We start from the raw sequence: 27,291 nt of genomic DNA, 5'->3' as shown, positions 1-27,291 counted from the left end.
ATTGACCTGGTACTAGTCGGCATGTAGACAGACGGATTCTAGGTGCATTAGCTATTAAAAACAGGGGAAATGTATTGGTCTGCTTGTAAGTATGACAAATTAGGCATTTAAAAAATTAGTTTGTTTGCAGTGAAGTAAAGGTAAATCTGACAAGTTGTGCAAAAAGTAGGTACAGATCAGTGAGAATTCCCACAATTATATAGTCGCCGTCATTTGTGCGTGTTGTAATCTTACTTTGTCCTGCAGACAGATTGTCACAGTGGTGTTTTTCCAAACCGGCACTTTGATTGTCTTTAGTAGCTGAAGAAGGAAAAATGGTCAGCACTTGCTGAAGATCTATAAAGTGAGCAAAATGCACCACTGTATTGTTAAGAAACAATTCAGTTAATTGTAATGTTAACGTAGGTTGATAGCGGGACTTGATGGAGAAATTGGCTGTGTGACATCACTGAAAGCAAATAGGTATGCAGTCACTATATGTGCTGATGACGTTTTATTTGTGTTGGTAAGGGTTATATATAGGACGATTTAGTGTAATTAGGATATTTTTATGTTTGAGAACAACAAAATAAAGATCATATTCCTCTATTCATGTTGATAAATAATTAGTAAATGGGGGGTTCTATTACTGGATTTTAGTCAAAAGTAACTTTACTGTGCTGTGTTGTTTCATCTAGCCAAGCATCCTGAATGCTTCCCTGGTAGGACTGGACCTTTGACATCACTGAAAAAAAGAAAATTGGCATTTACCAGTAATATTTATTATTTGTTACTCTTAATTTGTTTTATTGTTTTAATTAATTCATTGAACAAATTAATCCAGTATTAAATGTCTGTCAGAAAATGTAGCTCATATACTTTTTACAACAAAGAAATTTAATGCTGAATCACTCGTATCAATAAATAAATAAAAAGTATATAATTATATGTGTTATTCATTTTATTTCTTGATTTTCAATTAACTTGCCCTGTTTATTTTTAGAGTTATTTACGCAGTTGTTCATTAGAGGCCTTACCTTGTTGTCTTGTTTCTGAGGGCTCATCTGGCCAGTACCCTGGGATATCATCTGTACGGAAGCACTCAGCCTGTGACATGGCTAAGAAAGCATAATTTGGTAAGTACTTTGTCAATATAAATTTTTTTTTGGTTTTTATGTGCTTTTATGCACGGCGCTTGAAATATTTTAACTCACTTGTGCACGCTTGTGTAATGGGCCTTCCAGATATTATTTCAGGTTGCATTGCTGACACTAATGGTCAGTGTGGTAATAATGTGGTAGTAATTATTTACAAACCCACTTACAAAGAATTGGGACAGTAAAGCAGTGAATCTGTTTGACCTGTATTGAATTGAAAACAGTACAAAAACACAATATTTGATGTTTTACCTTATGAACTTCCTTGTTTTCTGTAAATACATGCTTAATCTAAATTTGATGCCTGCAACAAAGTTGGGACAGGAACATGTTTATCACTATGTAACATCACCTTTCCTTTTATCAGCACTTAATAAATGTTTGGGGGATGTGTGATATCCATCACATAACCATGCCTGTTTTTAATTTTTTGAATAAAATGTTTTGAATATTTTGATGATATTATGCACTATGTGTGTGTGTGTATATACATACATTATATATATATATATATATATATATATATATATATATATATATATATATATATGTATGTATGTGTGTGTGTGTGTGTGTGTGTAATCCAAGCATGACTGCATAACCTGTTTAAGGTGTTTTTTAAACATTTCACAATTGCAGGCATGAATTTCAGAATGAGGGTATATTACATGAAACAATGAAGCTGATGAGAGGAGACATTTCTTATTTTGTCTTTGTACTGTTTTCATTTAAATACAGCTAGATTGATAAATAGAGACAGTAGATATAAGTAGATTTATAAATCACTCCTTGCTGTTTTTTACACTGATTACCCACTGATTCATCTTTTTTATTGGATTTTTAATTGTAAACAATACTGTGTAACGTTAAACTTACTGCTTCTGTTAGTTCCATGATTTTGGTTTTTTGAAACATTTAGTTGATGGACTGGTGGCAGCGGTGGTGGTGGTGGTAGGGATGGCGTTTTTTTTCCTTTTTCATCGGAAGATTCTCTTTCTGAGGGCTAATGAGGGGCCGTTTCTTCTTGGGAGAATGTTCTGGCATTTTGAATGGCCTTTTAAGTCTAAAAAATAAAACAAAAAAATCAAATGGTAAGCCTCACAAAGTACTAAACCATGTTGTGTGACAAATGATAAAATTACCTGGGTTTTCGTGAGGATTCATTATCTGAATTTAGATCTGATGTCTCGCAGGATGTTCTCCATTTGTGGACAACCTTGTCCAAAGAATTTGTAAAAAAATTTTCAAAAGCAGGTACATAATATACAGCAACATCTGCACATTTCACAGTTTAACTTGTATTGTTTGTATGAGGTGAGTTTTGTGTAGAATGTACAACAAAGTTGGGACGCTGTGAAAAATGTAAATTAAAACAAAATTCAATGATGTGCAAATCATTTAAACCCTATATTTCATTGAAAATGCTTCAAAGACTTGTTTTTTGAAAAATATATGCCCATATGCCAACACATTCCAAAAAAAGTTGTGACAGGGGCATGTTCACCACTGTGTTTCATCACCTCTTCTTTTAACAACACTCTGTAAGCATTTGGAAACTGAGAAGACACTGCTGTAGTTTTGAAAGTGAAACGTTTTCCCGTTCTTGTTTGATACAGGATTTTAGTTGCTCAACAGTTTGGGGTCTCCTTTGTCATATTTTTCATTTTATAATGTGCCAAATGTTATCAGTGGTGACAGGTCTGGACTGCAGGTAGGTCAGATTAGTGCCCAGACTCTTTTGATAGAGCCATGCTGTTGTAATACATGTAGAATGCGGTTTGACATTGTCTTGCTGAAATAAACAAGGCCTTCCCTGAAATAGATGTCGTCTGGATGGCAGCATATGTTGCCAAAACACGTGTATATCGTTTAGCATGGTGAACGGTGCCTTCACAGATGTGCACCTCACCCATGCCATGTGCACTAATGCACCCCTATACTATCATGATTACTGGTTTTTGAACTGATAACAAGCTGAGTAGTCTTTAGCCCGGAGGACACAGTGTCCATGATTTCCAAAAAGAATTTCAAATGTTGATTCGTCGGACCACAGGACACATTTCTGTTTATAAGAAGTAATTAATGGTCAAAATGTAAAGATCTAATGGCCATGGGCCCTTTTCACAAAGAGTCGCGATTACATCCGGATTAAGCATTAGCAGTGAACTATAATGCTCAAATACTGAGCTACAACAGACATATGTTAGTTTTTGTGCACTATCATGAAAAGAAGTGAGAACAGGGAGTGTGCTCTGATTTAACTTTAAACACAGCTGAAATTCTGTGTATGGTGTAGCCCTGCTTACTGCTGCAGCTGCTCTCATCAAGCAGTGTCTCTGTAGTTGTACAACATGCCAGCAATTTCTGTAAGATTTTTGTTTTCAAAAGAAATAAAAGTTCTTCTATGTAGTATGAATTTGTTTTTACGTTGTTTAGCTGTAGCTAGCTAGCGTTAGCAACGCTAGAAGCCATTTCTAACTGTAGCTGTGTTCCCAAAATAAGGAAGCTAACTTAGTTAGCTTTCATTAGCTGCTGCCACCAGCCGGCTAACGTGGAGCAGGTTCTGTGACGCATTTAGCTACAGGACGCAGCGACTTCTGACATAAACGCAAACCAAAACTTTTATATGTTAAGTCTATTTTACAGACCTCGTTTAAACTGTATTAGCTTATGGTCGGCTAGCAGGCTACAGTCGCTAATTAGCTAGCCTGCCATTAGCAGTTTGAGCACCAGCTTCGTATGAGCAGCAAACTTTAAAGCTAAGTTAGCTCTAACGCTAGCTATGTTAGCGATCTGCCAAACAGCATTATTCTTATAGTTTCATGGCAATTTTTGAAACAGCACTTCAGAAAACATCCACCTTTCACTGCTCAGTCAAAAACGACTCCTAGCTTAAAAAAAAACATCTGAAAAAAAGCTGCTTTATGTTAGCCGGGCTAGTTTGGTTAGCAGTAGCTTCTAGCCAGCGTAGCTAGCTTAATATAAACAGAGTCTATAACATTCATGCTACATATAAAAGCTCTTCTTTCTTTTGAAAACAGAAGATTACAGAATCGCTGGCATGTTGTACAAAGACACAGAGGCTGTCTGATATGAAGCAGCTGCAGCAGAACTGCAGTAAAAACAACATTCAGCATCTCAGCTCTGTTTACAGTTAAATCAGAGCTTCCGTCCACTTCTTACTCTCACTGTCACAACCGTGCAGGAAAACTACAATACAGCTGCTGGAGCTCAGAGTTTGAGCGTTACAGTTCACTACTAAACATTTTATCATCGCGTCTGCAGTAGTTAGCTATATGGAGAGGAAGTGAGTTTTACCCTGCTAATGCTTAAACCGGAAGTAATCACGAATCTTGTGAAAAGGGCCCATTAATCATCAAAGTTACGTAAAAAAAGAACACGTTTTTTACCTTTTATAAGGTATGAACTGCTCTGCGTCTGATTCATAACAATTTTGTACGATGTCGAAACAAGTGGAGATTTGAGCATAAATGATAAATCAGCTTCAGTGCATGAAACCAGCCTACCAGCACCTCATTTACATATCATTTACATAAAGCACACACTAATTCATGCAGATGTTTCAGTAGCCAGCCAATACAAACGGCAGTGTTTGGCATGAAAGCTAATGGCCGTGCTCGTGGGTGGAGTTTGATGTCCAGCAGTGAGTGCACTCCTCCCCTGCTGACCAAACTTAATAGTATTAAAATGACAACAACTGGAAAAAATAAAATGTGAAATAAAACAAAACACTCGTTGTTAACATAGTAGAGTGATTGTTTAGTGTAATTAATTCCCTAAAATAAACGCTGTATTATTGCAGTGTATGACTGAAGCTGTGTTTGTGAGTCAGTAGTATGAAACAAAAGTGTAATGTGTCTTTAAATGGAACATGAAATAATTGCAGCACTTGTTTATATCAGTGTGCATGTAAATTAAGTACATCCACTTTTGTACTGGACTCTCATGCACACAAATTAGTATTATTGATATTTTCTACTGTTGTTCTTATTTTTACAATTACAGATTATGTTGATAATAGTTTTGGTTAATTAGCCACAAATCCAGCATTTATGCCCAAATGTACATGCACTCCTACCAGATATGAGTTAGTTTGTACAGATATGCCAAGATGAACGTGATGAATAACAAATCCGTCAGTGAATTTGTGTGCACTCATCTTACGGTCAGATGCGAACATAAGCATTTTTAATGAACAAGAACCAAAGTGAGAAAAGTGAAGCAACTGAATATGGAGGTGATGGAAAGTTAATTAACAGATAATTAGTGGGATTAACACATAAGTGCTAGTAAGTTATCACCTTACTCCTTTATATTAATAAAAAATACTTATTAGTTAATTAACAGTGTAATAAGCAGCAGTTAGTACACAGATAATGAGTAAGACATAAACTAACAACAAACTAACTTATCAACTAACAGTGTACTTAATTACTAATTGATAAGTGCTCAATCAATTACTAAGTAATAGCTAATGCTTAATGAAGAGTTAACTAATAACTAAATAATGGGAAACTAATAGTTGATTATTATATATTTAATGTTGATTAGCGACCCTTAATGCAAAGTGTTACCAAAGAATCCGAGCTTGGTGCTGTGTCCACCCTCTGTTGACATCTAGGACCTCGTTGGTTCGAATACATTTCAGAAGTTTGCTTTTTTCCATGCATGGAGGCCACCATGATATGCCCTCACGGTACCACTCTGCTAAAACCGGGCTTGTGGTTCCCTCATCCAAAAATTCAACTAGTAGGTACATTCCTAGCACACAAGGATCCACCATGCCACTCATAGTATGTCATCAAAATAAACTCTGATTGAAATCATCATGAAGAAGAAAAATGAATAAAGATGATTGGGGTAAAAAGAGAGTGTCTGCTTATATAAAATTTGGAATAGAAACAAATTTCGTGTTGTATGGCACAACAGTGCTCTCTGTTGAACTTCCGAAAATTTGCAAAATTCAGTGGCCCCTGAGAGCATGTGTATAACGTAGATGCCAAGTGTGGCTGAGGAAACTGGGTATTCAAAGAATGATTCTTGTTGGAGAAAAAAGGCGGATGCAATATAAATCTCATTTCCGTGTAAAAAATATTTCTCACTCTGGCGACTTTGTTGTTGATGTAAATAAAGCTGTTGGCTTCATCTAATTTTAGAGAGAAACTCTGTGTTCTCAGTTCACGGTACTGGTTGGCTGCTCGGATAGACTGGGGAAGAGGGCCACAGACATGCTGTTTATATAATCCCATTCTTTTCCTGTTTCAATTCAGTTGTTTGGGCCTCTCTGACAGTCTTCTGACAACTTGACTGAGTGGGCAACCAGGTTTTCTAATTAGCTTCTTCATCTGATGAAGGAAAGATTCAAATTTAAATGCACTGAAATTGTCAAGTGTGCCATGTGTTTTGATGTCTTGTGCCAAGTGAACAAGGTTGTGTATGTTGTAGGACATGAATTTTTCCCCATAGAGCTCTTGAAAGTGATAGTATAAGCAAATAAAAGCAAAATATCATTTGCATACTCAAGATAGTCTCTGAGTAAATACTATCTATAAAAAGACTACAAATAAAAATAAACACCCCTACAAGAAGATTTTGGTATGCTGTTATATTTATGGTGTAGTTTAAAAGAACAGGCACAGTGTAAAAGTCAAGTCAAGTCAAATTTATTTATATAGCGCCTTTTACAACAGATGTTGTCACAAAGCAGCTTTACAAAGAATCCGGGTCCACGCCCCCAGTGAGCAAGCCTTGGCGACAGTGGCAAGGAAAAACTCCCTCAACAGGAGGAAGAAACCTTGAGAGGAACCAGACTCAAAAGGGGAACCCATCCTCCTCTGGTCGACACCGGATAAGAGGACAGACACAAAACAGTATAAGTGGATACAGTTTTACAGCACTGTGCAGTGCGCCGGCCGCATCAGTCACGTCAGACCCTCTTAGGACGGGCAGCCGCTCAGCTCAGGGAAAAGAGAGGGGGAGGGGGAAGGGGGGGTAGGGGGGAGAGGGGATGAGAGGGACATAGTTAGGAAAACAAATTAACCAAAGGCTCGACTAAACAGGCAAGTTTTTAGCCTAGACTTAAAGATGGAGGCTGTGTCTGAGTCCCGAACACAGACTGGTAGGTTATTCCAAAGCTGGGGGGCGTTGTATGAAAAGGCTCTTCCTCCTGATGTAACTTTATTTATTCTGGGTACTAATAATGAGCCCGCACCTTGTGATCTAAGTGGGCGTGTCTGTTGATAATAGGAAATAAGGTCACTGAGGTACTGAGGATCAAGGCCATTCAGCACTTTATACGTCAGTAGAAGAATTTTGTACTCAATGCGGAATTTAACTGGCAACAAATGTAAGGTACACAAAATTGGGCTAATGTGGTTGAATTTCCTGGTTTTGCTGAGAACTCTGGATGCAGCGTTCTGGACTAACTGAAGCAAAAACAAAATCTGCCGGAACTCAGTAGCTTTCCTTCTGTCCAATTCTCTTGGTCGTCGGGAGAATTCCATTGGAACATTTTTCCAGATTTGATCAAGGCTGTTTGAAAGGCTGTCAACAGCAGAGGCAGGCAATCTACAGGACAAGGGACCCCGAAGCCACAACAGGAGCAGCCTGTACATAACACCCAGGCATACAAGGTGCATGTAGTCTAAAGGAAAGCCTGTTACCATTTTTAATGATCGCTGCAGTGGTCCAAAATCTTCCAGGAAGGAATCCAGTGAACCTGGTTTTTGGTTCCCACAAAACAAACCAATTATAACTGGGTCATGTTCTGGAAGATTTTCAGTAATTCCTAGAATAGGCCAAAATTGCGTGCTGGAACTCTTGAAAAAAGGTAAGCCATCAATGTTGACCTGGAGGTCCAGAAGGTGTGTATCCTTCACAACATCTTTGTGTTCTTCTAAGAGATGCGTAATAGATTCAAGCACACCTAAGTGATAATACTGACCCCCAGCTATATCCTTGTGGCTAATTTTGGTTGAACAAGCTGTTCCAAGTAATGTCCTTGCATCGTGAGGGATCTCTCGGTGGTAATCTGAAAGGATCTTTAAGAGACCATTTAACGCACAATGTGTAATGTTGTGCTTGACAGCCCATGAAGCCAAACTCCTTTGCAGAGAGGCTTAGAAGTCTGTATCTGAGTCTGTGTCAGATTTGCTTTCAATGGAGTCATAGGCATCAAAAAATTCTTCATTGTCAACATTGGACAGACAGTCTTCAAAGTCTTTGTCATCTGGTTATGGCAATTGATAGAAATTCCCACTCCCCCATTCATTTACGTTGATAGACTGTAATTGTTCATCAACCCTAGCTTTGGACACCCTAGGTGTTGAGAAAGCCATATTGTACTGACAGATTAAAAAAGACAGAACAAGAGACATACAATAAAACAAGTAGCTTAAACAGTGTTCTATTGCATTTTCTGACATTTGAATGGTTACTTACTGGATGCAGATCAAAAAGTGAGATGTTCACAGAGAATTAGGAATCTGTAAGGTAAAGTAAGATGTTTTGTCTTTTCTGAATCATAACAGGTACTAAAGACACTATAGGATTACTTATTTCATTCAAGCCCAGCAATAGGGAAAATGTATTATCAAAGATTAGTTGTGTGCTTGATTACATGTTCATGTACATGTACATGTTTCTATGGAAAAAAAGTGTGGCTATAATTAAGTGTTGCTTCTAAACTATTTGTTCCTCATCAGATATTTGCTGTACCTCTAACAGTATACTAGTCATACATTTGGACACACCTTATTGAATTTATTTTTTATAATCTCATAAACACATTTTGATCTAAAGGCTTACACTTAAAAGCTTGGGATTTGTTTCTTAATTGAATTTAAACCGTGATGTCTATGTATAAAAGGCTACTTTAAACAATCCAAAATATAAAATTTTGATTTGACAAATTGAACAAATGGAACAAATGAAAAATATCTTTTATCTTAAATTCTTCAAAGTAACCTCTTTTGCCTTGATGGAGCTTTTCTCTAAAGCACCTTCATGAAATGCCATCTAGCATGCTTTTCTATCAGGACTGAAGAAGCTCTACATACACAGAGGCTTGCTGCTGGTGAAAATTGCCATTTGAAAAGGTATTTTAAATTTTACCCCAGGCTTTTTATATACTAAGGCTTATTATTCAGTAACTACAGGGACTTCCATGCTAACTGGCTTAGGGTATAGAACTGTGTAATAAAACTTTGGGCCCACTGGTGGGCCCTGGTCATTTAAGGAGTTAAAGCTTTGTTTTGTAAAAAGATTCATATATAGGCATCAGCTCAACTATTTATATACTGTTTGTCTTAAAAACAATATTCAAGCATTTCAGCTTATATTTTTAGCTCAAAGTATCCTTAAGATTATTGAAAACATAAGTTCTGTCAGGTGTGCCTAAATTTTTGACAGGAAGAATGTGAAATGTTTTAACCCCAGAAATCACTAACATGGCCAAAATTGCTATTAAGTTTTTTTGTTGATGTGCTACGTAACGTTTCAAACAGTGATGCCCCAGTTGTTAGTTAATTTTTAAAAATATATTACGATATATATGTATTTATAAATGTCCTGCATATATTACAATTTTGTCAGATGTATATTGTCCATAAATGTCTCCATTATGTCAAGAAACACCAGTAAGTCATCAACATCCCATATTAACACCATCAGATTTGCTGTGTAAAATACTTTATTGCATACTTAGATTGCTTCTATACTTTAAATATGTCAGGTGAGGGTTGTAATATTGATTGACATATTAACTGTCACATGCTGATATAGAGATCCACATTTCCATGCATTCCATGTCCCAGTGCACCTGATTCAACTTATTACGACCTTGTTATTTAGCTAATAAACTGGATTAAGTGTGTTGGGCAAGGAATGTATAGAGCTATGTTGGGCAGGGGTCAGGATTAAGAAACACTGATCTAGCAGATATATAGATATAAATGGAGATGTTTGAACACCCCTGGTCAAATGACATGTTTTGTTGATTGTCTATGTGAAAAAAAAAGGTTCACGTAAATTTAAATATGGCATTTTTTTTTTTACATGTGCTGAGAATGAAAACATACTGGAAAAACATAAAATATGTCATAACTTTCAAATTTTATGTTCTATTTTATGTTCTAACAGTAATGTGTGCATTTAACATGTAGAAGTGTCTGGAGAGGATTTGTTAACTTATTTTCACTTTGAAATGCAATAAAACATCATTTGACCAAGGGCGCACACACTTTTGTATGTGACTGTTTTTTTTTGTTTTTTTTTTTACTTTTCTAATGTCTTTTTGAAGTAGTCTAAGCTTGTACATGGTTAAGGGTTGAGGGTTTATTTTTCTGATTAGAATGAGATTATTACATTAGACGTGCCTTGTTTACATTTTTCTTGGCGTCATGTACAGGGTTTTACTTCAGGGCTTAAAGGAGAATTTTTAAAAATTTTTGCTTAATTAAATTGTCAAGATGTACCAGTGATTCAGAGTGGTTTGATCTAAAAGGCTCTGTTCTCGAAAAACTTGCTGAGTCAGAATCATACATAGTGATGGTAGTAAGGACCAGGTGTATGAAAAGCATAATGCCTCTAAAAGCTACATCACAGAATGCTATTACATGAAATGATTACAGATACTTAATGCCATGACTAATGGTTTGTTATACAATAATTTAGAGATAGATGATTGAAGTTTTTGTATAAAACGATTTTTTATCTGTTCATGGCAGATAATAATAATGACTGAAACCTGTTTTGTTTATGCAAACTGAAAATAACAGTAAGCAGCAAACAGTGAAGTGCAGTTGGGAATTGGCTGAGGGGAAACTTCACCTGCTTATTTTGCTGAGTAAGAGTCCGAAGGGGCTGAAATACGTCATGAGCTGGGTGAGACATTAAACTTCATTTTTGAAATTATTTTCTCGATATTTGTTGCACTGATGGGTGAGATTATTCAGTTATTTTTCAGACCTTGTTCACAATCTGTTCAAGCTTAATGTAAACAATGACTGACAGTGACAGAATGAAGCTGTTTGTGTTATTTTCTCAGTTCTGGGTTTATTTTCCTTCACTAGATTATCAAATATCTAGTAGCACAATGCTGCGTTCACCCTTATGTCTTGGAGTCTATGTCTATGAGGTGTATGTAGTCAGGTTTTAGAATTAGGGGTGGGCAATATGGCAAAATATAGAATACTTTTAAAATAAAAGTCCCCTCAGAGAAAAATGTCATTGCTCAATGTAAACTGGTTACACAGAAAATTTCTAACAATCAGAGTTTTTGATTCCAACCCCTGGCAAGGAGCATGGTAGATGGTAGTGCGTTCTCTGGATAGCCTTTCTTGAATATATTTGTATGAATATATTCAATATATGAATATATTGTCTTCTGACTTTAACCTATCCCAAAACTTTATTTAAACCCCCACCTTGGCCATAATCCTAATCCTGGCCCTACCTCTAACCCTACACTTAACCTCAACCCAAAATCTAAGACCAACCCTGACTTTAACCAAAACCTAATCCAGTTAAACTCCATTTACAGAATGGTGTGAGCAGCATGTCTATAGCAACTTGTTGAGGGTGTTAACATGGTCTGTATTAAACATGTTACATGTTCAGTGAGCTCTCAGATTAACATCTACAGCTGGACAGTTGGACACTCCAAATAAAGTGGAAAAACTGAATTCAGCAGATTATAAATAAATTTTATTCTCAAAGTTAATTAAAAGTCTCTCAATAATCCACTGAATGTTTTCACTGTTGCTACATCTTTGATATGTTGTTGAAATGTTACTGAGAGTCTGTTGGGTGTTTATTTAACCTAAAAAAGGACCTCTTAAATTAAAGTGTTACAAAGTTTTGTATAAAAATGTATTTTTAAACTCTATTCATGGTGGAGACCTACATACAGGTACATGCAAACTTTTTTTTAACTTACCACAAATTTATTATCATCAACATCACATATTAAACTCAGAGAACAGGTGTAGGTTGCCTGGAGGTTTTGGATGGTAGATAAAATGGCTATATTTGTGTTGTAGACATTGTGACGCCTGGTTCCTATCAGCACCACTGTAAAGAAACCTGAGTTGGCAGAGCATCTCACATCAAACCACTGTGAATGATTTTGTTGACATATCAATGACCAAATAAGGCAGAAATTTTCAAAAATTGGTGGAATTCCCCTTTAATGGCTTGTTCCTGGTATCTCTGATTGTGTTCATCCATCTTGTTTCTGGTGATTCTCTTTCTCTTTTACATTTGGCTGTTCCACGCATAACTGCCTTTTCCAATTAATGGGTTCTTTTCATAATATGTCCAGTAATATGTGCAGTAATCAGATTATTGCCAGTGAGCAAGCTGGAAAGAGAGCGACAGAAACAACATATTTTCCTTTTTCTACATGAAGAACTTAAGCTAAAGTTAGCTATTTATACATTCATCTGTGCAGTAAAAGGAAATGAAGAAAGCTTTGTTGTGTTAACTCCACATTAACTCTCTAAGAAAGTCTCGTTTGTTTTTGGTTGAGTTTACGTAATCTGTGGTTTTAACAGCCCAAACATGAGTGGTTTTCCAAACTTACCTGAAAATCTCATCCACTGCATTCCAAATCACTTCGGAGCTATGCAAATTGCTCCGTTCCTGCTGCTCTGTAAGCCTTGAGCTGATTGATTGAGCGCATGCTTGCTGTGATTTTGCATGCCATCACCGTTCACATCACGCATATACGACTTAAAATTTCAGCACCCCAACTTAAAACACCTTCCTGTGTTCCTGGCCTGTACAGAGTCCTGACCTCAACCACATCTTGGGAAGAATTGGAATGTCAGTTGCAAGCCAGGCCTTCTCATCCAACATCAGTGCCTGACCCCACCAAAGCTTCCTTGTCCTAATGGGCATAAATTCCCACAGACACACTCTAAAATCTTGTGAAAAGCCATATAGTGTAAACACATTATGTGATGCTTCAAACAGGATAAAACATTATTAATCTCAAGCATCCTCTGCTCCTCATATTGGTGCAGTAATGCAAAATAAATGCAAAAGCAAAACTAAACAAAACTGTACTACTCCCAGCACATCAATCTTGTTTCCAACCAAAACACTTGAACGACCTCTGAAAGTCATAAGTACGAACTTCCGAGTAGGATTTGAAGGCACCATAATACTGCATATGACAGATGGAAATATCAAGCTAACACAGCTGCCGATCATCATCATGATCATTATCATAATTATCATCATCATCCTCCTCCTTAACCACTTCATCCAACTAGGGTTGTGGTTGCAATAGGGGAAGCAAAAAAGCCCAGAGAGGCTGTCCCCCCGCAACCTCCTCCAGCTCATTGTGGGGGATTGTGGGCCACTCCCAGACCAACTTAGAGATGTAACCCCTCCAGTGGGTCCTGGGACGACTTCAGGGTCTCGTCCAATTCGGCCATGCCTGGTAAACCTCCAACGGGAGGCAGCCAGGGGGCATCCTAATCAGATGCCTGAACCACCTCGACTGGCTCCTCTCAATGTGGAGGAGTAGCAGCTCTACTTTGAGCTCCTCCTGGATAACTGAGCTCCTCACCCTGTCAGGTAGAATGTAGCCCACCACCATGTGAAGAAAGCTCATTTGCACCACAATCTCTTTCTTTCAGTCATTACCCAAAGCCGAAGTATAGGTGAGGGTGGGGATGTAGATGGACTGGTAAACAGAGAGCTCAGCTCCCTCTTCACCAATACAGTCCAGTAGAGTGACCGCATTACTGCTGCTGCCTGCCCAGCCTGTGGCTGATCTCACAATCCTTCTTCCCATCACACTTGAACAAGACCCTGAGATACCTATACTGGAGCAGGTCCTCTCTCCTTACCTGGAGAGAGATTATCATAGTTTTGGTGGTTGTCTTTTTATTTTGAGCATAAATGTCTTTCTCAATTATTAACTTTAATGGAGCAAACATAATTACCTAATTATTTAAATAAATTTTAATTATGTAATTTGTTTTACAGATAAGTTATCACAGCATAATGAAAGAACTTTAATTTAATATCCTTGTTTTTTTCTGGATACACAGGATCCTTTCCTGAAGTTTGACACTGGATACACAGGATCCTTTACCAAAGTAAAAAGAATCCCATTTACATTGACAGGGTAGAGCTCAATAAGGAAACCTACAGTTTGACACTGAAGAACTCAGATGATTGATAGTGTACAGTATGAAGCTATCTAATGATAAATTCATAGTTGTTGCAGAGTATAGACTCTCTGTGTTTGCTAGGTATGATAGAATGACAGTCAGTGGATGGAAAAACACAGTCCTGAATCTGCATTGTTTTCTCAACCCTTTATTTAACCGTGTGTACAGTAAGTCTGTTGAGATCTAAGCTCTTGTTAACAAAAGAAGACTGAACTTCACAAGTGATTCTGACTCAAAGAGCATCGTTCATGTTAGTGTACATTAAAAAAAAAAAGATACAGCCCTTGTAAAAAATACAGTTGGATATTGTCACACTCCAAGTTAAGAAAAAACAAAAAAACATGCATCTCCACACAAAGGCTTATTAGCCTTAACAGAGCAGAGAATCAGAGCAGAGATTTGGATTGCCATCAGATTAAATGACTGAATGAAAATTCATGTATTTTACTTAAAAGTATTCAACATTTTAAAAGCAGTAGTGTTAAAAAAAGAAAGACCATAACTGGGCTTGAGCTGATCCAGAGGGGGATGGCAGTTGGAGGAACCAGCCTGTATTCAGACCAGAGTAGCACAGAAACGGTAAACATCAATCCCAGTATTGTTCGGAGTCTGGAATCCAGAATTGTGTCTGAAACTGTGTCCCTATTCACTATATAGCGTGTTATTGTGGGGTTTCACCATTTTGTAGTGGTGCCCGAAAATATAGTGCAGAAGATTTACTGCACTCAAACAATCCCATAATGCACTGTAATTTGTAGTGCACAACCAATGCACCCTAGCAGAGGACACACATAATGCACTGCATTGTTTGGTTTCAAGATTCTCGTGCAACTTCTCTGAGTAGGATTAGCGAGTCCAGCTATGAGGGCAGCATCTCCACAGGCCTCTATTCAGACCTGTTACAGATGTAAGTCAGTTCTTCTCATGTGTGCAGTAATGAGCAAACCTGTATGTCATAGTGTCCAAAACCATTTACCACCATCAGGAATTCTGTTCTATTTCATAGTGTTCCATATAGTGATCCAGATTTTCCAGTGCAGGGTATAGTGATTAGGGGACCATCTCGGCCCATGCAAGTGGACTCCAGACCAGATCTCTTTTTCATCTCTGTGAAAGTGCTGAAGTAAGGAAAGTGGTAAGAGCACCTGTTTTGTGGCAGTACATTGTGTCTCTGTGTATATAAACCTTGTAATCAAGGCCAGCACCAGAAATTTTACAGGGGTGCAAATGAAGGGGGCGCTATAACCACAGCTGTCTCGGTTCATCAGGATCTGCTTTGTTTTGTGTGGACCAATAGAATTTTTTCTTAAGTTAAACAGGTGTTAACACTCCACCCGTACTCAGGTCTGCATGAACAAATGAACTGTGGTGCACCAAAAATTGCGGGTCTCAGTTAAACCACAGTTTGCTGCTTTCTCAAGAGGGTCCGGATTTAACATCAGGACACGCCTTCCTCTTTGCTTATCAGCACCACACTGTCTACACTGTAAACTTAAAGTAGTTTACTGACTGATTGCATTGAAAAAATAAGTAAAGTTAAAGAACAGATTCAAGTTTAAATAACTTTCTATATGAGTTAGTTACTTTCTAATTTTCAGTGATGCACATGAAAATTAGCCCAATAAATGTAAAAGCTTTCCATTAAGCTTGTAGTATTTACCATAGAATTAGGCTAACTTTTATAAAATATTCATCCTTGTGTAAAGTATTAGCATCAATTAAAACAATTCCATTATGCTAAGTGAACTGTTTTGTGCAGTATTAAAAATATTACTTAAAGAAAACTAGAATGATGCATAATAGCTCAATGCACGTTAGTCATTTTGTTAGCATTCCTGGTGATAGACTGAACTGGTAAACCTGAACACAAAACACCATCGTGGTGAGAATAATAAAAAAATGCCTCCAAATGCATCCAAACTTCACATTTATCATGAGAGTATGCTGTGATACAAAACTAACATTTTTGCAAAGAGAATTGCATTTAGAAATTAGAAAAATAAGGGTTAATTAACAGAAATCCAAACAAAAAACGCCCCCAAAATACCTGAAAAAAAAGCTCCTGTGCTCTGTATTCATCACCTAAGACTCATAGACTGGCTGTCTTCAGCATTTTTCCCACCCAATTACAGAAGGGCCTGTTGTACTTTTGTGGACTACCATGAGATGGCCGTGAAATCCCTGGCAATCTTCTTAGCCAACTGTGTGCCAGCTTTCATTTCTCACATCTGATGCAGCTTCATCCAATTTGGCTTGATTCACAGCTTTGCTGGGTTGTGATACTGCAGAATAAATGGTTTTAAAAGGACACAAAACAAGTACAACTAATTAACATTCAGAGAGTTCACAGTTCAATAATGAGATCAGAGAATTATCATTTCATAAAACATGTCTGCAGGTTTTCTCAACCAACAAATGTACAACTCTTGTATGGATAACAACACTGAAGCTTCTAAACTCTAAACGCTCTTTAATTGAATGAATGGGCTTTTAGTTCTCCTTACCTGATCTGGAACTGATCCATAGCTGTTATTCATGCTGGGCTCCTCTGAGGTAGATTGCTGCTGAATATTTTCAAGCAAAGTTATGACTGATGATGAATAAAAAGTAGTATTTGCAATAACCAAGTATGATTCCAAGCAACTACATATGTAGGTTCTGTACTGCAAAATTAAAGGACTGGCTCAGAATAAATAGTATTGTTAATTTATAACTTTATAACTATTGTTACTTACTGTTATAAGTTACAGACATTGTTTAATCAAAAATGGTCAAATGAAATCCTTAAAAGGACTATAGCAATAAATCAAAGTCAAAATGTAAACCAATTTGACATAAAAGAGTTGGCAAATAACCTTATAGAGCTTTCCATTAGAGCAGAACTGTATTCACAAAAATATGTACTTTTCTTACATTTTCAGTTTTAAGGATAATGCATATACAGCACTGTGCAAAAGTCAGAGACCCCTCTTCATTTATTTAGTTTCTGGTCAAAACAGCCATTAAGCATTTACATTTACATTTACAGCATTTAGCAGACGCTCTTATGCAGCGTGACTTACAAAAAGTACTTTGTCTATCTAGAGAAAGTATCTTTGCTAGTTACAAATAGGTTAGAGAGAAAGCCAGTCCTGAGCTCAGATACTGCTAGAAACAAAACACCCAGAGAAAAGAAACAGAATTAAACACAGTGCATTGCAATACTTTCAATAAGCACAAGTTATTCATTTTACAGGAGATATTTCTGAGGGGATTAGATATAAGATAATCCACTTGCACAATAACTGTTTTATTCTGCTACATAATATCTGTGTTTCTGTGTTTTACGACTACAGATACATCTTATTTATCTTTGTCTGCTGGTCTTCTGAAATGGACTACGTGCAAACCTGAAGCTTCTGGGAAATAAATAATTCCAACCAGTCCTCTTATCCTTAAAAACAAAAAACATACTGGGCCTAAAGAATAATGAACAGGCCCAACACATGAAGAGCCAGATATATACCATTATAATAAAATCCAGGTGTCTTTAGAGACAGTGGGCTCCAGCAGATTTACTGTGACGCAAATAGTGCAAATAGTGAGAGCAAATAGTGTGGCAATAACAGATTTGCTCCTTCATAAATGAGAATTACTGGCATGTTTAACCACTTGTGTGTTGTGAGGTGCTGCCACACTTTTATATCATTTACATGTGACGGTACTGATACAAGTCATCTTCAATTATGCTTATACATCCACTCAGCTAAATAAGCAATCTATTTAAAAGGTCATTTAGATCTGTTTGGACAGAGGATCATGGCACAACTTTTAACTGCTGTTATATGAGCACACCGGCAGGAATTCAGATTGCCATGAACTTATACCATAAGGCATGCAAATTTAGGTTTAACAGAGGAAAACATTCTTTCCTCTCACACATCTGTGACTGTACTTAAAATGCTTCTTGCATTACATACAATGCTTGGCAAATCCCCCTTCAGTGTGTGGAAAGTAGATTTAGCTTGTAATCTAAATAAGTGAAGGGGGATTGTAGTAAATTTTGAGATTCTAATTATATTTAGTGTTGTTATATTTTATGCGGTTTTAGCTTTTAATCATATTTTTCATTCAATTTAAAAAGACTTTTACAAAGGAATTTACTTTATACATGTGAAAATGACATTTTTACGATTGAAAATTCATTATTCATGAGTAAAAATGTAATATTTACTAAAAGTTAATTCAATTAAGCAACTTATTAAAATTTGCAGTCGGTTGTATGGGTTGCGAGCTATAAAAGTTTGGAAACCCTTGGGAGGGACTAAGAAGTTCAACACAAATTCAGTTTTTTTTCCCTATTTGTTTTCTGCATTTATTTTTAAAACAATAAAGGGAAGCAAAAATGTTCTTATGAATAGATTATATTATATTCCACCTACTGTTAAAATCTACACCTGAAGTTTGGCAGGTTGCAACAACAGAACTTAAACTGTAAACTGTCAAACTGTATTTGACACAGACTTGCCTGTTTTGTCAGCAAGCAGTAGATTTCTACACTGATGTTATTTGTAAAAGGCAAATATGAATACTTTACATAAAGGTTTGAGAAATTTGGTACAAACAACCACAGACTTTCCCTACCACAGTGAATGAAATGGCTGCTTAGGATAAATTCAGAGCTAAAAAGACAGGCGTATAGTTTACATTCACACTAAACAGTTGTTTGTTGCAAATGAACAGTTAGAAGGTTGTCTATTGGTGCAGAATTCAGATGCCTTAGGCTGCCTTTACACTGTGAAACTTTCATGGAACTTTATTTACTTGAAACCTACACGAAACTAAAGCATCCTGCATTATACTTGCAACTCAGCCGCAACAGTTGCAAGCATCTCAACTTTGTGTAATTTCATGAAACATCCAAACACCAGCAACACATCATATAGTCAAATGGAATGACATACTTTGCAAAACAGAAGATGGTTTCTTGGGTGCCTAAAAAGGAGACCGCCCCCCACCACCCCCGACTGACTCTCGATTGATAGTTTTCATTTTATCAGTTTTCTGTACATGCCTGTGTTAACTAACCAGCTAACAGTAACAGCTGCTTTGACATGCAATTTTTTTTCTTTTTCTGACATAAAATTGTGAAGAAGGATAATGATGATTGTTTACACTCACACTGAACATGCACTGGAAACAAAAAGTCAATACCTCTTGATTTCTTCCGGTAGTGATATATGACGATGAAGGCAGCAATAAGAATGATGAAAACCACTACGCCAACCACGACAGGCACTGTTAAACCTGAGTCTGGGCCACGGGTTTCTTCACGTTTACTTCCTAATGGGGGAAAAAGATCAATCAATCAACCTTTATTTGGAAATACATTGAGGTTGACCCTTATTTACAGTGTAGCTGAGCGAATTAAACAGGGATTGAAAAAAAAATATTCAAATGAAATTTATCAACTAAAACAAAAACCAAATCAGAAAGTTTGTTTTTTTTATTTTATTAGAAATAAAAACAAAACAACTAAGAAAATAAGCCATAAAAAATCTAAATCTCTTAAAGTTGTTCTATGAAATAATGAAAAAAATAAAATAGAAAAGTAAAAGAACTAACATCACATAAAATAGCTGCAATGAAATAGTGAAATAAAATAAAATAAAATAGAGCAGAAAGGAGCTAAGATCAAATTTGATTCAAATATTGTTATTAATTAACAGTTCATGTGTTTAAATAACAGAATGTGTTTGTGTTTGAGAATGTGTGTGTGTGTGTGTGTGTGTGTGTGTGTGTACCGTTATCACCACAGAGTCGTTTAAGTTCTCCCATCTCCAAAACAACCTTCTTCCAGCTGACTGGGTTGCTATGGTTACAGATGATGGTGCTGCTGTTGACAAACAGGGAAAGGTTGACGCCTGCAGGTAATGTCACTTCCTCCTCCTCGCAGGTTTCATTATAGCAGCTGGAGCTGATAGAGAGGTCATGACCTCTACAGGTGAGAGTGATGATACAGGTGCCGTTGCTTAACTGGTGGTAAGTCAGGACTGGAGCCTCCACTGGATCTGAGGTACACATACATACAGATCAGTGCAGTGCAGGTCTGAAAGCCAGACAACAGTAAATCAGTTTGAGAGATTATTATGAATTAGTGACTTCAGTATCTGTTTGTCTCAGGACGTCGTGAAGTCCTATAAACTGTCTTAGAGGCCTGGACTCAAACATGATTACTTAACAACAACAACAACAACAATAATAATAATAATAATAATAATAATAATAATAATAATATTGCAGCACTTCAGTAAACCAATGATGCTTATAATAGCTGCAAACATAACATACAATACGAAAGAAAGACTAAATAGCCGAAAAGTTTAATTAACCCCATTTTCACGGGAACCATAAAATGTAATTTCTGCCTGTTTTGGAGATCCTTTAGAGACTCTGCATTTTTGTCTTCAATAAAGCTACTCCCTATTTTTCATGGTAATGTGTTCACTTCACAAAATGGAAGGGAACCTTATTTTCATCTTTAAAGGTAAGCAAGAAAACCAACATTTAAAAAGTGTTTTTACTGTGTTTAAATGCTATATTTTATTTGTCAATTTTTTGATATGAAGAAAGCTGCAGTTGTGCTGCTGGTTTTGTCTTGGCACAGCCATCTTTATGCAATGGCATGAATTGTTTTCATGGGAGGGGGTTCTCACCCCTCCCCTTTAACCACTCATTGCTCACTAGCAGCTCAACCCAGAGTCACAGCATTTCACACAGAGAGCCAACAGTGTGCTAGTTCATCTGCTAACAGAGTTGTGGGGAAATATTTTATGTGATTTTACATTTTAATTAAAAATATCCCAGATTATGCCTGTCTGTGTCATGGCAAGCAGGATATATATATGTTAAAATAAGTAAGTAAGTAAATAAATAAACAAAAAACATTATGATGTTAGATGATTTTTAAGTGCAGAAAGTATATTACGCCAGTTTGTGCTCGAATGGAAAAATAGCATTAACAAACAGTTAATGCTGCCACAACGTCAGCACTCTCACTTCTCACGTCCCTGCACTGCATTTAAAAAGTACATTTTGTCTGTACATGTTCTGCCTCTGCTGGAAAAACCAGCATGGAATTCATGCTGCTGGTCTGATCTGCGCTTTTTTTTCTAGCAAGGACCTGCGACAGCTTACGGTGCAATCTTGATTGTGAAAATGAGCAGTGCTGTCCTCAGCTAAAGGAGAGCAACAACCTCACTTAAAACATCACTTGACTAGAGTTTCCCTTGTAAACTGCTCAGCTTTACTTTGTATTTATAAATATGTTATTTTGAGACGCTTGTATTGGAACTCAATATGAATGTTCTTTGAACATCACTAGTTAATTTTAAAATGATCAGTCCTTTCTAATTAACAAGACCTTAGAACTCAGCAGAGTTATTAATAATAAGCAGCAGAGTGGTTAAATAAAAGATAGAAGAATGTAAGATTGTGACTGACAGTAGCAGTGCTGTGTCAGAAATGCATTTTTCCTGCCATTGTATCTCAAACTGTAAGACTCACCTAACACAGAGACTCTGTACTCAGCAACAACTCTGTACTGTGCACCAACTGCTTTTGCTTCATACAGTCCACTATCAGTCTTCTGTAAGTTCTTCAGTGTCAGACTGTAGGTTTCCTCATTGAACTCCACTCTGCCTTCATAAGCAGGATACTGTTTAGTTTTTTTAACAGAATAATATTTTAGAACATTTTCAGTTCTGTTAAAAACCCAGAATAAGTCATCAAACTCCGGTACAGGATCCTGTATGTTCAGTTGAACAGAATCGCCAACCAATCTGAACACATCACTGGACTCTATAGAGAGAGACAAAAATATTTGGTTATGTTCTTGTTACGTTGTAATGTAAGTACATTATGTTTAGCTGTTTTGTATTTTATGAAGTTTGCATTTGTTTTTTGTTACATTATTTAAGAATCCATATAAAATATTTTTACAGTAAAATACTCTAAACCCATTTCCTGAACACCTGAACTCAATAATTAGGAAGTGTATTTACTGAGTCTATGAGCTACAGATCAGGCAAAACAAAGGAAAGCAGATAGAAAAGGAAGTTTTATTGAACTACTCAGATGTAGACTATAGAGTGATACAGCGTGAACGGCAAGCCACAACTGCTCTGCGACTGAATTCAGCTCCAAATTTCTGTTTTGCTAATTTGTTTGCCTGGTATTGTTTTGTTTGTGGATTTTGTAAAGTTGAAAAAAGCGGCTATGTAAATAAAATGCATTATTATTGTTATGAACTATTAATGGGCTTATATACATGCAGAAATGTTGTGTTTCTACCTAGAAAACCTTGCATTGGAGCCAAAAATAAACTTACAGGGAAAGACCTTATAACACTCTATTGTTTTCAATTTTCATAATGAATAAAATATAAAATAAAATTTATAATAAAATATAATTGTGTTTTTCCCCAACATTGTCTAATAGTTTAAGCTATTTACTTTTGAGTCAAAGTGTGTTATTATCCAGGGTCCCAATGAAGCCAACAGTACGATCATACTATTAATCATGACAGCATTAAACGGTTTAATGCCTGCAAATCTGGCAGTAATCCAGTCTCTGTTTCAGTGTGAAACTGGTTTCTTCATGAACCAGTAAACCACAACACAAAACACCATCATGGTTGGAATAACAAGTGCATAACATTACATTCACTCGTACTTTCGGGTTAAGAATAAGATTAAAACAAACTAGCAAAGAAAAACTAAAGTGACAGAATCTGTAGATGACAGAACTAGCCAAACAGCAAGGAATGCTGGGACACTTCCAAGGTGCTACAATGTTCAGAGACCAGCTGTTCAACACTTCATAAATGAATGGTTACTTTCCCAAATAACGACTAATTACTGGTTAAGATGATCACTGGATGTAATACAGTTGAAGCTCTATAATGTGATAGGCAGTAATTTTTTTTTACCTGTGATCGAGACCAAACTGAAGAAAACAAAGATCATCTGCGCTGCCATCGCCATCATGTGAGGGAGTTTCTAAACTAAGGAGCAGAAAACAAATGAAGAAACATAAACAAGACAGTAAATAATATAAAGTCATTATACAGAATATACTTACTGTAAACAGCTTGTCATTATACTGTCATGCTGAAGCTGATAAAGCACAGCTGGAAGCACCCTTTCCCACCACACCCCCCACGCCTGCGTGCAAGTTTGACGAAGTGTTTAGCTTTTTCTCTTAAACTAAGATGTTACGCAAATGCAAGCAGCAGAAAAGCGCCCACCCAGCTCCTCACCATAAAACACCAGAGACGCTCTTCAGTGGAGAAGAACAGTCACAGAAGCGAACACAGAGAAACTGTGACTCTGAGAGCTTCACTCTCCAATTAAGCAACAGTAAACTGAGAGAATTTGAAAGTGAAAGTGAAAAACTCCAGGCTATCCAGCGTCCTCGCGCTGCGGGACCGCCACACCCGCTCTCGTCCTGCAGCCACAAGATGACGCAGTAGTAACTCTGCATGAATGGTCATTTACACTGTCTCTCATTTCCTTTTCCTTTTCTTCCTGCTTTTTCTCCTCACTCGAGAATCTTCCATGACATCCAGACGTCCAAGCACGCACGCACACACACACACACACACACACACACACACACACACACATTGGTATCACTATTCATACTTCCGTTTTATTGTAGTCACCTAAAAACTACACTTAGACTTATCGGAATATATATATATATTCCGATGAAAACAACTTCAAAACAACTGCAGGGAAAACAGTGAGGAAGGTCATTTCTAGCCATAAAACATCAGCTGACCATTACAACCACGCTCACAGCAGAACACAATAAAACACAGTTATGTTAAGCAACACATGAACACATCTTAAGCTAATAAACACCGTTAACAACAACAATAACAACAGCAAGAAATGTCCTTTAAATGGAGGGGGGTGGGGGGTGGCGGCAAGTGTGGGCGCAGCTTTGCATACCATGCCGCTAAAGCCCCTGTTGAAACGGGGAGCAAGTGGCAGACGCCACAATATATAGAAGACTTGGCAAGACCAAGCTGCTAACCCCTGTATGAGCTCCAGTACTGTACAAATGCAGCAACACACAGCTTTCATTACAGTTTCTCACTCCAACACAGTTGCTTTGCTCCTCTGCAGTCGCCAGAGACATTCTCATTCCAGTACTGCTGTTTTAAATGAGCATGACAAATTTGTGGGTGGGGTAAATCTCAATCTCACAGACAGACATAGGCTACAAAAACAGAGAGAAAACTGCAGTTGGACATTCTTGCTAGTCAAAAACAAATAAAACTATATAAACCCATGTCTCTCGCTTTGCACACATTGCAATAATGAGCATTATAACTTGTTAAAATTAATATGCTGGTGTTTATTCCTAAGTGAGCTGGTTGATGATTGTGCCACCTTCAGATTTAAAGAACTGTTTATACTGCGTTAATCTAATCCTACTTTCATGCTCAAAAGGAGGTGCGTTCATTTGCTTCCACTACTTAAATCCGTGTGTCACTGTCTTACCCTCATTCATCTCCAGCGTGCTGACAGTCTTCCTGCTAATGCAACAACCAAACCATGATGAGAAGTGAGAATGATATTCATCAACTCTTATAGGCAAACATTGGGAACCGACACATTTTTTTAAGATAAATTAATATGACACTGTAGCTCCAAATCAAAGATTATTCTGTAGGTTTGTCACAAACCCCTTCTGGATCACTGCTCCCTGTTCCTTGCTGAGCTAGTTTGTCACTGGTTTTGTCCTTATTCTGTGAGCCCCAAGAATGTTTGCATACGTCTGGTCAACAAAACCAGAGGGTTTCTCTTCCTCCGTCCTTATTTGTGCAGGATTCAATCCTTGGTCTCCAGTTGTGGTTTCTTGTTGTTCAGACCTAGAGGCAGTGGCTTGTTCCTATTTTAGCCATTGTTTTCCCTTATTCAGGTATATTCTCTGCTGCAATGACATGGGCCTTGTATCTAGAGTCCAGCAGTGTTGCCAGCATCAAACATTTGATCTCAAACATTTTGGAAAATCTTTTTTCCAAACTCTGCAACTCTGTCTCCTGGAATGTTCTGATCCCTGCAGAAGTGGGACCAACAGCATCTTCAGCACTGCAATGCTTGGGATGATGCAGGTGACCAAGGCCTCTGCCTTGCTCATATCAGGAGTCACTTCCTTCATAGGGCCCAGTGTCTTGCTCAAAATTCAAGATGATATCCCATTGTTCTGTGGTTGGACATGTAAACTTCCCATGTTCTCCTACATACATGTTCAAGGCACACTTCTGCTCCTCTCTCCTTTCAGCTTACATTTACGGCGTTTGGCAGACGCTCTTATCCAGAGCGACTTACAATTTGATCAGTTTACACAGGTAGACAAAGGTAGTGTTAGGAGTCTTGCCCAAGGACCCTTATTGGTATAGAGTAGGGTGCTTACCCAGGCAGGGGATTGAACCCCAGTCTACAGCGTAGAAGGCAGGGGTGTTACCCACTACGCTATACCAACCACTTCACCTCTGAACATGTGCAAAGTGGAGTTCTAGGTCTTCTTGAATGGCCCTCTTATGCTGTTTTGTTAGCACAGTTTTTGAAGTGCATAAGTGCATTGCACATGTCTTGAAGTCATGCTGCTGTTAGACTGTACAACCAGCACTGCTCCCAGTAGAACCCCCCCCCCACCCCTGTTAGACATTACATGCCTACAGAAATTAACTTTGAATTCATCACCATTCCCATGTGAAATATAATCACACCTCATGTGCAGCATGTCTTGTACAGTATTCCATGTGCAAAACCTGTAAATATCCTTATAGTGTAAAGATTTTAGTTATGTTTATATTGATATTATAGGACAGAGTTTATATTTTTTATCTTTAGTTCATTTTTTTATTTACATACATATTGTATATACAGTAATAAGTAACAATTTTAAGAAATTAACAAGGTTAATACCCTGCATTATTCCAGCTTTAAAACACTTTCTCCCCCTCCTCTGCAGTCATGATGTCCTGGTTCAGAGGGACAGTGCAACTGCAGTTGTGTAACATTCAGGTAGCCTGCAGGGACTCCTCCGGCCACTAGGAGGAGCCGGGGAGCAGGAAGGGCTAATTAAGGCTGAGTGGTGACAGCTGTGGACACCTTATTTAAGGGGTGCTCACATGCTGCTTTCTGCTTAGTCTTGAGTTCTTGCTGACATGCTGCCCTGACTCAGCCAGTATTTAATAAAAAGTCTTTTAGTCTTGACTTCTGAGTGTTTTCCTCTCTTGAAGGATTCACCAGCGTAAATATATAAAAAGGGGAAAAGAAAAGCTCTACTCTTGAGTCTGTCTTTAGTCTCTGTTATCTTTTTTTGTGGGGGAAAAAAAAGGAAAGAAAGAAAAGAAAAGGAATCTTTTGTGTTGATTTAAGGATCTCTAGGAGGGCAGATCTCCTTTCTAGGGGGAACCCCCTGCATGGAGAGCGGAGGCTCCACCCTCAGGTGGTAAAACAGATGTGAGAGACACAACCAATCCACTATATATCTCTTCACCTCGCACTCAAATGGCTCTGTGCCCTCTTCTTGCTCTCAGACAACAATGTGTCTAGACTAGATTTTGACCTCCTCAAACAGATATTAAATGCATACAGTCTTTTATTATGGAAAACAAACTACTTGCAGGAAAAAAAATGACTAGGCTTAATACAAAATGATATGTTTTGAAAATGTTGTTGCTGATAATGTGTTGTTGGTTACAGCTGTATAACTGGCTTTATTTATGATATAGCTGTAAAATTATTCACTAAACTAATTTACAAAGTATAACAAAAAGAAATGAAGGGAAAATAAATAATTCTTTGGGCTGTGAGTCAAAAATGAGCAATAAATAGTGAAATTTTATAATACTCTGCTTAACCACCAGTGGCCCCCTATCCCCTTGCTGT

At 37.4% G+C, this 27,291-nt stretch overlaps 1 protein-coding gene across 2 annotated transcripts; it reads right to left on the bottom strand.

Moving 5' to 3' along the window:
- Nucleotides 1-16,237: 16,237 nt before the first annotated feature.
- LOC118796685 (SLAM family member 9-like) lies at nucleotides 16,238-23,966 on the bottom strand. Of its 2 annotated transcripts, none has more exons than XM_036555707.1 (7): nucleotides 23,640-23,966; nucleotides 23,310-23,384; nucleotides 21,887-22,180; nucleotides 20,125-20,391; nucleotides 19,535-19,663; nucleotides 16,846-16,905; nucleotides 16,238-16,623 (listed from the first exon to the last, which is right to left on the bottom strand). In XM_036555707.1, the coding sequence occupies exons 2-6, from the start codon at nucleotides 23,365-23,367 to the stop codon at nucleotides 16,871-16,873; spliced, it is 783 nt and encodes a 260-aa protein (XP_036411600.1). In that variant the 5' UTR covers nucleotides 23,368-23,384; nucleotides 23,640-23,966; the 3' UTR covers nucleotides 16,238-16,623; nucleotides 16,846-16,870. The 2 variants fall into 2 exon arrangements, with proteins under 2 accessions (XP_036411600.1, XP_036411601.1); XM_036555708.1 differs by lacking the exon at nucleotides 23,640-23,966 and adding an exon at nucleotides 23,462-23,579.
- Nucleotides 23,967-27,291: the final 3,325 nt, after the last annotated feature.

Source organism: Colossoma macropomum, unplaced genomic scaffold, assembly GCF_904425465.1.
Source record: "Colossoma macropomum unplaced genomic scaffold, Colossoma_macropomum, whole genome shotgun sequence".
In the NCBI taxonomy this organism is placed as follows: Eukaryota; Metazoa; Chordata; class Actinopteri; order Characiformes; family Serrasalmidae; genus Colossoma; species Colossoma macropomum.
This window is presented reverse-complemented; position numbering and strand designations above follow the sequence as displayed.